Here is an 18966-nt window from a genome sequence, read left to right as displayed (position 1 = left end):
ATTGATGTGTACTGATGATACACATACTTCATAATGAGTTCTCTCTGAGATACAGAAAATCTCCTACCAGAATAGCCAACAGGACACGGTGCAACTCGGGACTTGCCGGCAGGTGTCCATGGCCACTTGTACTTCCTGATGTCCACAGACACCGGGCAGCCGTGGTCATCTGTATACACATAGAAACACTGCTTGTTACTCACGCATGCTGCACATTCAATGTGACACGTTGTTGTAGTGTGGGAGAACCCTGTTACTCACATTTATCTGTGGTATACTCTTGTCTGTCTCCAGGTATACTCGAATCTATATCTACGTATACACACATCTAGCTGTGGTATACTCCGTCCATCTCCAGGTATACTCGAAACTGATCTACGTATATATATATATGTAGAGGTATTCCCACTTTTATATGTAGGCATACCCAGTTCTATACATATATCTAGGTACATACAAACATACCTATTAATTCAGAAATCTAGGTTTTGGTTGCAATAATAAACGATGCGTTGTAGGATGTTGCTGCCAGTTAAAATATGCATGTACCATTCCACTGAACAATTCAAGTACTGTAGGGCGGAGGGGTAGCCTAGTGGTTAAAGCACTCACTCAATACGCCGAAAACATGGGTTTTTCACGCGATATCACACCTCTATAATTACTGATAATTCACATGTATTTGCTGTTCCTTCGAACAGGTCATCAAATTCTGCATTTTCTCTTGAACGTCCATCTGTCACTCTCTAGAAGGTCATGTACATTCCCCGTTTGGTTTATAGTTTTTTGCCAGGACGAGACACTGGAGACAGACAACCTACCGTTAGACAGGACCTTGACCTCCGCCGTCACAGTGCACTCCGTGCTGTTGAGGCCACATCCTATGACGACATCACCGCTAACGTTGGTCAGTCTAATTGTCTCCTCTCCAAAACCATGGTAGTGGATACCTTTGTTGTCTGCAATAAGTATGGCAGCTTTGTGTGTTGCATCTTCATAATCTAACCATGCCATGGTCCATGTAAACATGTAGACAAATTAAGGAGGTTGTCAGCTTTTTTTGTTACATATACATCCTCAATGTCAGCTATATGTGTTACATATACATGCAGTAGGGTGGTGTCAGCTATATGTGATACATATACATACAGTTGGGTGGTGTCAGCTATATGTGTTACATATACATACAGTTGGGTGGTGTCAGCTATATGTGTTACATATACATACAGTTGGGTGATGTCAGCTATATGTGTTACATATACATACAGTTGGGTGATGTCAGCTGTATGTGTTACATTTACATACACTAGGGTGGTGTCAGCTATATGTGTTACATATACATACAGCTGGGTGGTGTCAGCTATATGTGTTACATATACATACAGCTGGGTGATGTCAGCTATATGTGTTACATATACATACAGTTTGGTGATGTCAGCTGTATGTGTTACATATACATACACTAGGGTGGCGTCAGCTATATGTGTTACATATACATACAGTTGGGTGATGTCAGCTATAGATGTTACATATACATACAGTTGGGTGGTGTCAGCTATATGTGTTACATATACATACAGTTGGGTGGTGTCAGCTATATGTGTTACATATACATATGGTTGGGTGATGTCAGCTATATGTGTTACATATACATACAGTTGGGTGATGTCAGCTATATGTTTTACAAATACATATAGTTGGGTGGTGTCAGCTATATGTGTTACATATACATATAGTTGGGTGGTGTCAGCTATATGTGTTACATATACATACACTAGGGTGGTGTCAGCTATATGTGTTACATATACATATAGTTGGGTGGTGTCAGCTATATGTGTTACATATACATACACTAGGGTGGTGTCAGCTATATGTGTTACATATACATACAGTTGGGTGATGTCAGCTGTATGTGTTACATATACATACACTAGGGTGGTGTCAGATATATGTGTTACATATACATACAGTTTGGTGGTGTCAGCTATATGTGTTACATATACATACACTAGGGTGGTGTCAGCTGTATGTGTTACATATACATACAGTAGGGTGGTGTCAGCTATATGTGTTACATATACATACAGTTGGGTGGTGTCAGCTATATGTGTTACATATACATACAGTAGGGTGGTGTCAGCTATATGTGTTACATATACATATGGTTGGGTGGTGTCAGCTATATGTGTTACATATACATACACTAGGGTGGTGTCAGCTATATGTGTTACATATACATACAGTAGGTTGGTGTCAGCTGTATGTGTTACATATACATACAGTTGGGTGATGTCAGCTATATGTGGTACATATACATACAGTTGGGTGATGTCAGCTATATGTTTTACATATACATACAGTTGGGTGATGTCAGCTATATGTGGTACATATACATACAGTTGGGTGATGTCAGCTATATGTTTTACATATACATACAGTTGGGTGATGTCAGCTATATGTTTTACATATACATACAGTAGGGTGGTGTCAGCTATATGTGTTACATATACATACACTAGGGTGGTATCAGCTGTATGTGTTACATATACATACAGTAGGTTGGTGTCAGCTGTATGTGTTACATATACATACACTAGGGTGGTGTCAGCTGTATGTGTTACATATACATACAGTAGGTTGGTGTCAGCTATATGTGTTACACATACATACAGTAGGTTGGTGTCAGCTATATGTGTTACATATACATACACTAGGGTGGTTTCAGCTATATGTGTTACATATACATACAGTTGGGTGATGTCAGCTATATGTGTCACATATACATACAGCTGGGTGGTGTCAGCTATATGTGTTACATATACATACACTGGGGTGGTGTCAGCTATATGTGTTACATATACATACAGTTGGGTGATGTCAGCTATATGTGTTACATATACATACAGTTGGGTGATGTCAGCTATATGTGTTACATATACACACAGTTTGGTGATGTCAGCTGTATGTGTTACATATACATACAGTTGGGTGATGTCAGCTATATGTGTTACATATACATACAGTTGGGTGATGTCAGCTGTATGTGTTACATATACATACAGTTGGGTGATGTCAGCTATATGTGTTACATATACATACACTAGGGTGGTGTCAGTTATATGTGTTACATATACATACAGTTGGGTGATGTCAGCTATATGTGTTACATATACATACACTAGGGTGGTGTCAGATATATGTGTTACATATACATACAGTAGGTTGGTGTCAGCTGTATGTGTTACATATACATACAGTTGGGTGATGTCAGCTATATGTGTTACATATACATACACAGGGTGGTGTCAGCTATATGAGTTACATATACATACACTAGGGTGGTGTCAGCTATATGTGTTCCATATACATACAGTTGGGTGATGTCAGCTGTATGTGTTACATAGACATACACTAGGGTGGTGTCAGCTATATGTGTTACATATACATACAGTTGGGTGGTGTCAGCTATATGTGTTACATATACATACAGTTGGGTGGTGTCAGCTATATGTGTTACATATACATATGGTTGGGTGATGTCAGCTATATGAGTTACATATACATACACAGGGTGGTGTCAGCTATATGTGTTACATATACATACAGTTGGGTGATGTCAGCTATATGTATTACATATACATACACTAGGGCTGTGTCAGCTATATGTGTTACATATACATACAGTTGGGTGATGTCAGCTATATGTTTTACATATACATACAGAAGGGTGGTGTCAGCTATATGTGTTACATATACATACAGTTGGGTGATGTCAGCTATATGTGTTACATATACATACACAGGGTGGTGTCAGCTGTATGTGTTACATATACATACAGTTGGGTGATGTCAGCTGTATGTGTTACATATACATACACTAGGGTGGTGTCCGCTATATGTGTTACATATACATGCAGTAGGATGGTGTCAGCTTACTTTATTAACATAATTCGTCAAGTGGTGTCAGCTTTCTTTGTTATATATACATATCTTAGGGTGGTGTCAGCTATATATCTTCTTTCAATCTATGCTTTGTCTGTTTGGTTGATGTCAAGTTTCTTCGTTATATGTACATACAGTAGGGTGATGTCATTTTTATTTGTTTTATATACATATCGTAAGGTGGTGTCAGCTTTCTTTGTTATATATACATGTCATAAGGCGGGGTGAGCTCTATGTGTTACATATGTCGTAGGGTGGTGTTAGCTGTATATCATCTTTCAATCTATGCTTTGTTTGTTACTTTAATGTTAACTTTCTCTGTTATATGTATACAGTAAGGTGATGTCAGTCCTTTTGCTTGTACATGCCCTTAGATGAATTCAGCTTTCTGTGTTAGATGTACATATAGTGGGGTGATGTCAGCCTCCTATGCTACATGTATATATACACACTTGCATTGCTGAGCCCTCGATGACACCACTTGAGTTTGATGCCTGCTTTATAGTAGGGGTTGGTCTTGTCGAGGTTGACAATCCTGCAGGTGAGGTCCACCTGGTCCCCGGAATACACAGTGGATAGTTGTGGCTGGATCTCGATGTCAGGATTGTTGAAGATTGTCAGGTTGACGGCGTGGCCATACTTCTCTCGTCCTGACGTGACGACCATCATGTAGGTACCTAGAACACCACGGTATCCGTGTCAGGTCTGTCAAGTACAAACAAACTACAACCATCTTCCCCAACACAGACAACATAAATTATACATTCGTATGGCAAGCTACGGTCAGTTCCCACAACAGTCAACATCAATTCTACATTTGGATGACAAGATATCAAGATAATTTCTCGTCGACTTTCAGCTGTCAATCCCTAAGAAACAGGTTTAGTTCTGTGACAGCCATGTTATCTGGTGGCGACATAGGACAGTCTCACCCGCGTCGTCACTCTGTATTCTGTCAAACACTAGATGCGTTTCCAAACTCCGACAATCTCGATCTTCGCAGGTCTTCATGCTGTGGACTCGGCCGCGGCCATTCGGCATGGACGTGTGACCCTTGTACCATTCTACCTGCGCGGGTCTGGTAGAGTTGATGCTGAGTTGGCAGGACAAGCGTACATCCTCATCCCCTATAGCAGCGTTCTCCTGGTAGGAACAATCCCCCCTCACCGTGGCTGAAACCGGATCATGTGATAGACAAACTGAAGCATATCAAGTCATACATCGTCACATTCTGATATGGATCTAAAGGGTTTGCGATATAACAGGTTCAGTCAATGTCGTTTGTTAGGGATTGTTTACATATTCTGCAGTACGAAAGATGCATGTAGCGACAGAGGCCAGTTACCTGTGATAAAGGCCTCCATGGGAGACCACCAACACGACTTGCCGCAAGGGAAGTTGCAGCACCGGCCCATGTTCAAACAGTCGGCATCGGAGTGGCAGGGGTAGTGACAACGGAATTGTCGGGGGTCGGAGGGGGCCGGGCAGATGACGGCCTTCACTAAACAAACACGCCACTTCATACAAGATACTCTACATGTCCATAGGATGAATACTTTCATAATGATCAATATTTTCAGCTATTGTTACTGCAGCGTTTATTTCTGCAGGCAGCATTTCATGACAATGTTTGATTTTGATCGTCCTAGTCATTGTTGGGCATGTATCTGTTGTTTATTATAAACAGCTAACGGTTGCTAATGATTATTGTGGTGACCTGTCACGAACATTCACTAACCCTTCTCATACTTGATAGGCGGGTAGCAAGTCTGGCCGCAGTCTGTGTGACTCTGACAGCACTTTCTTCCCCCCGGGCAGTCACTGTCTGACCAGCACCCATTGTAGCAGCTGGTCGACTGGATCTCGGAGCGGGCTGGGCAGTTCAGCATGTCTACAGAAACACACATATAGGGTACAAGTGCAGCATTGGGGCAGGGGCTGTACACGGGTCTATACATACATCCATCAACGAGACGTCGACGTCGGTGTGGAATGCAACATCAGGTACACTGGTCACTTGCTTTGCTGACGGAGCTTTCTTGATATGTATTGTATATATGACATTTACATGCGCTACAGACATAGACATGTGGTTATAATAGACAGTCGGCATGGAATAAACAATGGTTATTTTACTCTATATCGTGGCGGGCGGACTACCAGCCCAACAGTTCGTCTGGTGACTCATTACTGTCGAAGTTTGTCAATGTTTGTCGCCTGCATCAGTTTACCTCGCTTGTACTGCACCAACGACCAGCACGAGTAGGTGTGGTCAATGGCGCAGCACTTGCCGTCGCTGGTGCAGTCACGGTCGGAGCGGCATTGGTGGCCACGCACGTCCTTGGCCACAGGACACTCCCACGACACTGTAATAAATATATGTATCAACATGCCCTCTGCATAAAAAGTGTAGTTAATGCATTATATTCATAAAATATTTATCATAGTATACATTATCACAGATATCAGTCGTCCAGCATAAGCTAAATAAGAGATTGTGGGCGGGATCGATCTTCTCTTGTGTTGCTTGACACATGTCCGTGTCACTCGTATCTCTGAACATAGTGAGAGAGAGATGGAAATCACGTGCAGTATTGGTGTGAGTCTCACAAACCACGAGATATGAAATCTGTACAGGAATAATGCAAAGTCGTGTTAAATGTGGGTGAAACTGACATTAAAACCTGTTACCTGGTTCATCAATGACAACACACACACAGGTCAGGGGGGCAGGTGGGGTGACAGGTGGAAGTGTAGACAAACATCTTATTATTCTAGACACTCGCTAACATATATGAAAACGGTCTCTGTGCTGATGCGGACGACCACACTGATAACAGTTGGAGCTAGTATTGAAGCAGAGGATTCTCTGGTTTTGTTTTTCCTGATTGGTTGTTTTGAGTTAGTGTGTCAGTGTTAATGATATACAATTGTTTTCATTGTTGTTCTTTGAAGGCTTCTTTTATATGTTTTGATTTATAATGTACAGTTACTATAGAACGCAATACAGAGTTGCCTTTACTTAGGTTTTCCGTCCAAATAAGAATCTTACAAATCGAATATAGCCTTCCATGTTTGTTATACTAGGCCTTTCGGTACAATCAGCTCTACGTATCTGGATGCTACTAGATCTACTAAGTAATATAATAACTGTTTGGTTGACATTCTGGAAGTCGGTGAGTAAATAGGAAAACCAACAACTTCATGGATAACAACTTTTGTTATTTTGCTTGAGCGACTTTTCGATGGAGATTCTTACACTGTTCGGAAGTGTGAAAGAGTAGAACCAAGTGATATCTTATTGTTTAATCTGCTGCTTATCACAGCTTATAATATATATATGTATGTGTGTGTATGTGTGTATATGTGTGTGTATGTGTGTTTGTGCGTGGGGGGTGGGGGGGTGGGGGGATAAACAGCAGATTAACAATAACATTAACAGATGAAAGTCATGTGTTTAAACGTAATCACGTTTAAGCATATAGTAACACTCATCAACCAAGTCATGCTGCTTACATGCACACCACATCATATCACTATCTACAACTGTGTGTCATTTGCTTCCATCGATTGGCATGAAATAATTAGAAGACCCAATTTCTTATTCCCGCTATCGCCATTCCCGCAAATAGATAATTTTCAAAACATACATATTTGGAACTGGAAGTGCCACATAAAGGTCACATGGTTGTTCACAATACTTACAACCACCCAGCAGTTCGTTCTTCATTAGCTGATGCGTTCAAAGCGATATTATTCAGTAGAGTGGGAACAACGCCAATCCCTAAAATATACCAAGATCCAAGCGCAAACCTTCCTGTTCCAAAAACAGGTCCACCCAGTTTGCTACACTTGACGTTTTTTAGCAAATACCATCTAAGCGTTCTTTCAATTACTCCTTTTATTATGTGTTACCCGTGCCCAGTATATAAAAAAGTGTCTGCATTAGCGTGTTTTAACTGTTTTCGTCATTAGCAAGTACGCAATGATAGGCAACAAAATTATATACAGTCCTGAGCTGCACACACAGGTTTTGGTACTGGCTCTCCCTTGTCTATCTCCCCGGTCCGGTGGTGTTACCTGCTCCCCGCCAGACGAGGGTCGACGCTATGAACAGCAGGGCGGCACAGGACTGGACCCTCATTGCAGTAGACCGCTGCAACAATGGACAAGCACATAATTACAATAAGTTGTATCGTGCGTTAGCTCTGACAAAAGTCTAAAATGTCATCAGTAAAACTGTCGCTATCAACTCCTGTGCACCGATCAATCCCTTCTGACCTCTGTGTATCTTTCTTTATTCATGTGTACCCAGCAATCCCATGTGTTTGTTCCGACCCTATGTTTCGTACTGATAGCGATATTTCGTACTGACCCCTTTGTTTCCTACTGACCAAATGTATCGCACTGATCTATTATATATCGTACAAACCCCTGTCTCCCGTACTCATCTTAATGTATCGTACTGATCCCATATATCGTACTAACCCCTGTCTACCGTACTCATCTCAATGTATCGTACTGATCCCATATATCGTACTAACCCCTGTCTACCGTACTCATCTCAATGTATCGTACTGATCCCATATATCGTACTAACCCCTGTCTACCGTACTCATCTCAATGTATCGTACTGATCCCATATATCGTACTAACCCCTGTCTCCCGTACTCATCTCAATGTATCGAACTGATCCCATATATCGTACTGATCTCATATATCGTACTAAGCCCTGTCTACCGTACTCATCTCAATGTATCGTACTGATCCCATATATCGTACTGATCCCATATATCGTACTAACCCCTGTCTACCGTACTCATCTCAATGTATCGTACTGATCCCATATATCATAATGATCCCATATATCGTACTAACCCCTGTCTACCGTACTCATCTCAATGTATCGTACTGATCCCATATATCGTAATTATCCCATATATCGTACTAACTCCTGTCAACCGTACTCAACTCAATGTATCGTGCTGATCCCACATATCGTACTAACCCCTGTCTACCGTACTCATCTCAATGTATCGTACTGATCCCACATATCGTACTAAACCCTGTCTATCGTACTCATCTCAATGTATCGTACTGATCCCACATATCGTACTAACCCCTGTCTCCCGTACTCATCTCAATGTATCGTACTGATCCCATATATCGTACTAGCCCCTGTCTACCGTACTCATCTCAATGTATCGTACTGATCCCACATATCGTACTAACCCCTGTCTATCGTACTCATCTCAATGTATCGTACTGATCCCACATATCGTACTAACCCCTGTCTATTGTACTCATATCAATGTATCGCACTGATCCCATATATCGTACTAACCCCTGTCTACCGTACTCATCTCAATGTATCGTACTGATCCCACATATCGTACTAACCCCTGTCTTCCGCACTCATCTCAATGTATCGTGCTGATCCCACATATCGTACTAACCCCTGTCTACCGTACTCATCTCAATGTATCGTACTGATCCCACATATCGTACTAAACCCTGTCTATCGTACTCATCTCAATGTATCGTACTGATCCCACATATCGTACTAACCCCTGTCTCCCGTACTCATCTCAATGTATCGTACTGATCCCATATATCGTACTAACCCCTGTCTACCGTACTCATCTCAATGTATCGTACTGATCCCACATATCGTACTAACCCCTGTCTATCGTACTCATCTCAATGTATCGTACTGATCCCACATATCGTACTAACCCCTGTCTATTGTACTCATATCAATGTATCGCACTGATCCCATATATCGTACTAACCCCTGTCTACCGTACTCATCTCAATGTATCGTACTGATCCCACATATCGTACTAACCCCTGTCTTCCGCACTCATCTCAATGTATCGCACTGATCCCATATATCGTACTAACCCCTGTCTACCGTACTCATCTCAATGTATCGTACTGATCCCATATATCGTACTAACCCCTGTCTACCGTACTCATCTCAATGTATCGTACTGATCCCACATATCGTACTAACCCCTGTCTACCGTGTCCATCTCAATGTATCGTTCTGATCCCACATATCGTACTAACCCCTGTCTTCCGCACTCATCTCAATGTATCGCACTGATCCCATATATCGTACTAACCCCTGTCTACCGTACTCATCTCAATGTATCGTACTGATCCCATATATCGTACTAACCCCTGTCTCCCGTGCTCATCTCAATGTATCGTACTGATCCCATATATCGTACTGATCCCATATATCGTACTAACCCCTGTCAACCGTACATATCTCAATGTATCGTACTGATCCCATATATCGTACTAACCCCTGTCTATCGTACTCATCTCAATGTATCGAACTGATCCCATGTATCGTAATGATCCCATATATCGTACTAACCCCTGTCTATCGTACTCATCTCAATGTATCGTACTGATCCCATATATCGTAATGATCCCACATATCGTACTAACCCCTGTCTACCGTACTCATCTCAATGTATCGTACTGATCCCATATATCGTACTAACTCCTGTCTATCGTACTCATCTCAATGTATCGCACTGATCCCATATATCGTACTAACCCCTGTCTACCGTACTCATCTCAATGTATCGTACAGATCCCACATATCGTACTAACCCCTGTCTACCGTACTCATCTCAATGTATCGTACTGATCCCATATATCGTACTAACCCCCTATATATTGTACTCACCTCAATGTATCGTACTGATCCCATATATCGTACTAACCCCCTATATATTGTACTCACCTCAAAGTATCGTACTGATCCCATATGTCGTACTAACCCCTGTCTATCGTACTCATCTCAATATATCGTACTGATCCTATGTATCGTACTGATCCTATGTATCGCACTGATCTGTATGTATCGTACTGATCCTATGTATCGTACTGATCCTATGTATCGCATTGATCTGTATGTATCGCACTGATCTGTATGTATCGCACTGATCCTATGTATCATACTGATCCTATGTATCGCACTGATCTGTATGTATCGCACTGATCTGTATGTATCGTACTGATCTGTATGTATCGCACTGATCTGTATGTATCGCACTGATCTGTTTGTATCGCATTGATCTGTATGTATCGCACTGATCCTATGTATCGTACTGATCCTATGTATCGCACTGAATGTATGTATCGCACTGATCTGTATGTATCGTACTGATCTGTATGTATCGCACTGATCTGTATGTATCGCACTGATCTGTATGTATCGCACTGATCTGTATGTATCGCATTGATCTGTATGTATCGTACTGATCCTATGTATCGCATTGATCTGTATGTATCGCACTGATCTGTATGTATCGCATTGATCTGTATGTATCGCACTGATCATATGTATCTTACTGATCCTATGTATCGCACTGATCTGTATGTATCGCACTGATCAGTATGTATCGCATTGATCTGTATGTATCGCATTGATCTGTATGTATCGCACTGATCTGTATGTATCGTACTGATCTGTATGTATCGCACTGATCTCCATGTATGATTGGCTGATAGTAGGGTGGGACTTGGGTTAGATTATTGCGATGAACAATGTCACTTCGTGTTGTCTGCGGTTGTGTTACTGATTTACGAAGCAGTCTGTGAAGTTATTGTTGACTTATACATTGATACGAATTGGCATAAATATGTATTTGCGTTTACGGAGGTATAAACATAAAAGCCGGTGTGCCGCGCTAATTTCCACAGTGTATCGTTCTGTCCCTCTGTCTTATACCCTTATGTATCGCTATGTAATCCTTTCAAGGATACTCATAAGTAAAAAAAATAAACAAGTGATTTCATCTGGTGTATAAGTGTACTGGTGTATTGAATATATAAAACAAAAACAAAAAACAATCCAGATATTCGTGCTTGTCAAAACAGTATAGATTAGTACTGGCTATTATCTATACATTTGTATTCCATCTGGTGGGTGGGGGGTATGGTTTCACAGTTGACACATGCAGGGAGATGTTTCTTGCAATGGAAAACCTATACATTCGGATATCGCAACATTCTATTCCAAGCAATTGTAATTGCAGGGCAAGTAATTGTTATTAAAAACGTTTAAAACAGATGAACATGGGAACATGTAATTTCAGTGTTTGTGAATGTTGACACGTGGTGTTATGTTCAGATTACAACTGGAGCGCATGACTGACATGTTTATGATATCCTTGGAATAGTGCTGTCAACACTGTCACACTGAAACACATTGTACTCGTCAGTTTTGTCACTCACAGTAGTCTGTTAGACACACACTTCGATATCAATGTTAAAGTAATGGAAGGCCTTATTCCAATACCATTGTTGACTTTATGGAAAGGCCTTACTTCTCGTATACCCCAATACCATTGTTGACGTTATGAGAAGGCCTTATTTTTCATTATTACCCCAATACCATTGTTGACTTTATGGAAAGGCCTTATTTCTCGTTATACCCCAATACCATTGTTGATTTTATGGAAAGGACTTATTTCTCATTATACACTAATACCATTGTTGACTTTTTGGAAAGGCCTTATTTCTCATTATACCCCAATACCATTGTTGATTTTATGGAAAGGACTTATTTCTCATTATACACCAATACCATTGTTGATTTTATGGAAAAGCCTTATTTCTCATTTACCCCAATACCATTGTTGACGTTATGGAAAGGCCTTATTTCTCATTATACCCCAATACCATTGTTGACTTTTTGGAAAGGCCTTATTTCTCATTATACCCCAATACCATTGTTGACTTTTTGGAAAGGCCTTATTTCTCATTATACCCCAATATCATTGTTGACTTTATGGAAAAGCCTTATTTCTCGTATACCCCAATACCATTGTTGACTTTATGGAAAGGCCTTATTTCTCGTTATACCTCAATACCATTGTTGATTTTATGGAAAGTACTTATTTCTCATTATACACCAATACCATTGTTGATTTTATGGAAAAGCCTTATTTCTCATTTACCCCAATACCATTGTTGACGTTATGGAAAGGCCTTATTTCTTATTATACCCCAATACCATTGTTGACTTTTTGGAAAGGCCTTATTTCTCATTATACCCCAATACCATTGTTGATTTTATGGAAAGGACTTATTTCTCATTATACACTAATACCATTGTTGACTTTTTGGAAAGGCCTTATTTCTCATTATACCCCAATACCATTGTTGATTTTATGGAAAGGACTTATTTCTCATTATACACCAATACCATTGTTGATTTTATGGAAAAGCCTTATTTCTCATTTACCCCAATACCATTGTTGACGTTATGGAAAAGCCTTATTTCTCATTATACCCCAATACCATTGTTGACTTTTTGGAAAGGCCTTATTTCTCATTATACCCCAATGTCATTGTTAACTTCAAGGAAAGGCCTTATTTCTCGTATACCCCAGTGTCATTGTTAACTTCAAGGAAAGGCCTTATTTCTCGTTAAAGCCCAATGTCATTGCTAACTTCAAGGAAAGGCCTTATTTCGAGATATCAATATTAACGTTACGGAAACCTCGATTTCCTCACTCTGGTTCAATATCAATGTTAATGTTACGGACACATCTTATTGCTCTCTATGCTACGATATTGGTGTTAACGTAACTGAAAGGCCTTCTAAACTGACGGCCAAAACGGTACCAACATTAACTAATTTGCCACTTTGAAACAAAGATGCCAACCTGTTCAAAAACAGTAAAGAACACATCTCACGAATACAGCCTTCATGTTCTCTGTCGTTCTTTGCACGTGCTTTGCGGATTTTGGGAGATATTGGTGTTTTTCAGCAATTTTTTAAAACATTCTTTCCCAAATTATCGTGCAATTTCCGGGTATAAATTACGCACGGATCTGTTCCCTATCATTGGTTGCGATGATTAACACCAACGAACATGCCAAGACTGACCGCTGTCCAGAGAGAGAGAGCCACAGGTATGCTGCAGGTGTGACCGACACGGAGAGCGGTTGCCATTAACATGAACTGCTCCAAGATGACCGTTACCAGACTGGTCGCACGTCTCCGACAGACTGGCAGAACCGCAGACAGACCACAGAGTGGCAGACCAAAGGTCACGACCCCGCAGGATGACCGCTTTTTACGATTACTTCATCTGAGGAACAGATTTCTTGCTGTGACGTCATCTGTAACGTCAACAGCTTAGGACATCCGGTCAGCAGACAAACAGTGACAAGACGACTACGACATTATGGTCTCCGGGCTTATCGCCCTTTCAAGGGCATGACCTTGACCCGTCAACATCGACGTGCAAGATTGACGTAGTGCAGGCAAACTGAGCGATGGCAACAAAGGGAATGGCTTCGAGTGCTGTTTAGTGACGAGAGCAGGTTCATACTCTTCAAACCTGATGGGCGGACGCGAGTTTATCGACGCCGTGGTGAACGTACGGCTCCCTGTTGTGTCCAGGAGGTGGAACCTTACGGGGGCGGAAGTGTGATGGTCTGGGGCGGCATTTGCGGGGACGAGAAGACGGAACTTGTCATCATCGAAGGCAATCTGACAGCACAACGCTACATTGACATTATCTTACGGCCAGTGATTCTTCCTTTCATCCAGCGTCAACAACGGACGGTGTTCCAACAAGGTAACGCCACACCTCATAAACCCCGTATTACTAGAGACTTCCTCAACGCCAACAACGTGACTGTCCTGCCCTGGCCAGCTCGATCACCAGATCTGTCACCCATAGAACATCTCTGGGACCAGATGGGACGTCGTCTTCGGAAACGTCAACATCCTCCCTTCACGAGACAAGCGTTGATCGTTGCCCTCCATGAGGAATGGAATCGGATACCTGCAGTCGATGTGAGGTCGCTTGTCTACTCAGTTCGACGCCGCATTCAAAGATGCATTGCCGCTCATGGCGGTCATATCCCGTATTGAACGGTCTGGGCCGTCGTCACCTTAAAGTTGTAACCAATGTTGTTAATCGAATACTGGACGAATGACCCCTTGTCAAGAAATTTCCCTGTTGAAGGTCAAGGACTTTGTTGTTGAATTAGTAAATTCGCATTTTACTGTTCTGAATGATGAATTTCTACAATACAATTGTTATTGCCGCTTCAAATTGTGTTGGTCATATTTTATCCTAGAAATATCGTTGGTAACGTCAGTTTATTTCTTGTCACAGTTATATAGTGACGCATATTACCTCTACCCAATCGTCACCCTCGGTACTAACTCAATAGTGACGCACATAAATTCTACCTATCCAATTGTCACCCTCGGTGCTAACTACATGGTGACGCATGTAAACTCTACCTATCCAATCGTCACCCTTGGAACTAACTATATAGTGACGTATATTACGTCTACCTATCCAATCGTCACCCTTGGAACTAACTATATAGTGACGCATATAAACTCTACCTATCCAATTGTCACCCTCGGTGCTAACTATATAGTGACGCATATAAACTCTACCTATCCAATTGTCACCCTCGGTACTAACTACATGGTGACGCATATAAACTCTACCTATCCAATCGTCACCCTTGGAACTAACTATATAGTGACGTATATTACGTCTACCTATCCAATCGTCACCCTTGGAACTAACTATATAGTGACGCATATAAACTCTACAAATCCAATTGTCACCCTCGGTGCTAACTATATAGTGACGCATATAAACTCTACCTATCCAATTGTCACCCTCGGTGCTAACTATATAGTGACGTATAAAAACTCTACATATCCAATTGTCACCCTCGGTGCTAACTATATAGTGACGCATATAAACTCTACCTATCCAATCGTCACCCTTGGAACTAACTATATAGTGACAGATATAAACTCTACATATCCAATTGTCACCCTCGGTACTAACAACATGGTGACGCATATAAACTCTACCTATCCAATCGTCACCCTTGGAACTAACTATATAGTGACGTATATTACGTCTCCCTATCCAATCGTCACCCTTGGAACTAACTATATAGTGACGCATATAAACTCTACCTATCCAATTGTCACCCTTGGAACTAACTATATAGTGACGCATATAAACTCTACATATCCAATTGTCACCCTCGGTACTAACTACATGGTGACGCATGTAAACTCTACCTATCCAATCGTCACCCTTGGAACTAACTATATAGTGACAGATATAAACTCTACCTATCCAATTGTCACCCTCGGTGCTAACTATATAGTGACGCATAAAAACTCTACCTATCCAATTGTCACCCTCGGTACTAACTTCATGGTGACGCATGTAAACTCTACCTATCCAATCGTCACCCTCGGTACTAACTATATAGTGACGCATATAAACTCTGCATATCCAATTGTCACCCTCGGTGCTAACTATATAGTGACGCATAAAAACTCTACATATCCAATTGTCACCCTCGGTACTAACTATATAGTGTAGAGTATCACTCGCTACCTTTACTGTCTTCCCCATGGTATTTACTGTACGGAGACGCGTAAAAAGTTCTTCGTTATCTTCCGTTGGAATGTTGACGTCAATAAGTATGTACTCCACAGGTAGTGACTTCTACTGACAAAAGTTTGATTACCACGAAGTGAGGCAATGAGGTGCATATGTAACATTGGCCAGGTATATTCAACCCCCCAAATAGCTGAAGTGGAAACTAAATAGGTTTTTCTTGGTGACGATTTTGACATTTGCACACCGCAGATCCAGTAAGGGCAGGGGTCGGAGGGGGTGGGGTAACACTTGCAACAGTTGATCCCCTTTCGGGCTCTTATAGGAGCGTAACGTTTGTCCTTAGAGCAAAGGTCATAGGAGACCTGGTAATGTGCTGTTTTGTCTGTTACAGGACTGGGAGTCAATATTAGCACGAGCCCCACGTTCTGATAACAGAAGTATCGAGGCTTGTGTCCCCGCACAGAATCTTCTGTGTCTACTGTCGAAATCAATTCAAAGTCATGCGCTACCTGGAAGCCATATCAGCAAGAGTCACCCAATTGTATGGAATATCACACGATATGCCTGTTCCAGGCTCCCTATGCCCACTGTCGGAGGTAACCATGGTGGCAAGTGCCTACTGTCGGCCACACATCAGAGTTGCTGTTCCGACTATGTCTACCACTCACAGTGTACATGCCTGGACCTCTACTGGGCGAGAACATCATTAAAGAAACAGTCAGCACAACAAATTTAAAAAAACCCATTTATGTCGAATAAGTCTTTTACTTGTGCATGTGATGACCTCATAACGACAGTAGTTTCCTGCAGGTACATCGCACATACCTCTATGATGTATACAGGGGGGGGGGGGGGGGGGGGGGGGGGGGGGGGGGGGCATGCAATGTATGATGAGCGGAACGCCAGAAACAGAGGGTGGGGAGACTGCCAGCCCCACGTGATGATGTTTATGTGAGCTAAACAAGACAGAGATAGTGTTTGTACTACCTGGTAACTGTCAATATTAACAAAAGGCTTCACACGCCTTGTTCTAGTTAGCTGAAAAGATGTTTTCATTCTTCTAACCACTGTTGTGTTGGTGGGGTCTAACCACAATGTAAAACCTTACAAAATGACAGACGTTCTCAAACTACTGCATTGTTGCTCTGTACGGCAGCATTGCTCTTTCAGACACGACATGTTACCTTGTACTACAAAGATGCAAAGAAGAGGGACAAGGGGACATATCACCTTGAACAGGCAGGAAGACAAAACAAGTGCAGAATAATATTTCATTTTAAAAAATATAACGAATACACAAGGAACAAGCGAGCATACAACGTGGAACCTGATATATGACTGTTTATAATTTAGTTACTTTCTCGATATATATCAATCACATTTCGTAGTGGTTAACCTATCGATCGGTTCTATTTATACAGCTTTATCACCGTTATGGCGTGCTGATAAGATACCATGTACCCGTACTTAAAATGTCAGGTGCAATCAACACTTTTGCAGTTAATGCCTAAGTTTCCGTGAATATGTAACTATAAGACATCTAAATTGCTCACCTGAACGCTGCACTTCCTACGGCGTAAGGTGGTGATAATTATACGTAAATTGTTGATCTGGCTGAATTATCCGAGACTGAAACGTGAAATGTTGAGATTGTCCAACTGGTACAGGGCAGCAGGTCAAGCAGATACGGCGGTGTGCGGCGACTACAGGTAGGTAACCCGTGCGGTCTGTCGCCTGTGCCCAACTTAACACAGAACAGTGACGGCGGTGTAACCTACTTTCACTCACATGTAGGCTGCTCGTTAATTATTACCACTCGTTTTGTTATCTGCATATTGCGAATGATTATGAACACATATAGTTCATATTCATTCATATAGTATTCTATGGTGCAGGCTGTGTATATTTAGTAATACTATGTATATGTATCATGATAGTATACGAATTTGGAGGTTTTTGTTTTATTGTTCAATATATATGTAGAATCGATTAGATTTCTCTCGTCTGAGAGGAAGTTTAACTGAGTACATAGTTTTAGGCCCTCTTTGTTATCTCTTGTGTATATCCAACTTCTACTTGTACATATAGCTATCAAGAAGAGCACATATTCCCGTAATAGGAATGAATATGAGAGCTTCAATGTTCATACATCTCCCAATAGCATCGCATTATTCTCCCTATCAAAACTGTAATGAGTTAAGAACATGCATTACCTTTGACCCACGCTTACATATTCAACGAATTATCAGTAGCAGGGAAGAGTCACCCCGTGGTCTAAATTGAATTATTGAATGTTTTCGTATTAATGATTAAAACTTAAACACTGTTGCACGTATCAGTTATAATAATTGAATTAATGAATGTTTTTATATTAATGATTGACGTATAAACACTGTTGACGTGTCAGTTAAAATAATTAAATTATTGAATGTATTTATGTCAATGATTGACGTATAAACACTGTTGACGTGTCAGTTAAAATAATTAAATTATTGAAGGTATTTATGTTAATGATAGACGTATAAACGCTATTACATATGTTTAGTTTGTCAACTTGTTTACGTCTCTAGTCTACATAACTCTTACAAGG

At 41.1% G+C, this 18966-nt stretch overlaps 1 protein-coding gene across 6 annotated transcripts in view; it reads right to left on the bottom strand.

Moving 5' to 3' along the window:
• LOC124149538 (adhesion G protein-coupled receptor L2-like) overlaps window positions 1-18067 on the bottom strand; it is a 71513-nt gene extending 53446 nt beyond the window's left edge. For 5 of the 6 annotated variants that reach the window (XR_006863118.1, XM_046521210.2, XM_046521207.2 and 2 more), the window contains exons 1-9: window positions 17930-18067; window positions 8023-8098; window positions 6174-6308; window positions 5681-5833; window positions 5288-5443; window positions 4875-5114; window positions 4395-4619; window positions 822-959; window positions 68-169 (exon numbers count right to left, since the gene is read on the bottom strand). Coding sequence is in view for 5 of the 6 variants with exons in the window: in XM_046521210.2 (XP_046377166.1) it covers window positions 68-169; window positions 822-959; window positions 4395-4619; window positions 4875-5114; window positions 5288-5443; window positions 5681-5833; window positions 6174-6308; window positions 8023-8086 (1213 nt within the window). In the remaining variant the exon portion in view is untranslated. The remainder of the gene's footprint in view (window positions 1-67; window positions 170-821; window positions 960-4394; window positions 4620-4874; window positions 5115-5287; window positions 5444-5680; window positions 5834-6173; window positions 6309-8022; window positions 8099-17929) is intronic. The other variant, XM_046521211.2, reaches the window with a different exon arrangement.
• Window positions 18068-18966: the final 899 nt, after the last annotated feature.

The sequence above is a fragment of the Haliotis rufescens genome, unplaced genomic scaffold (genome assembly GCF_023055435.1).
Source record: "Haliotis rufescens isolate VD_foot unplaced genomic scaffold, xgHalRufe1.0.p SCAF_4, whole genome shotgun sequence".
NCBI classification, from domain to species: Eukaryota; Metazoa; Mollusca; class Gastropoda; order Lepetellida; family Haliotidae; genus Haliotis; species Haliotis rufescens.
The sequence above is the reverse complement of the archived record's forward strand: the minus strand, read 5'-3'. Positions and strand labels throughout refer to the sequence as shown.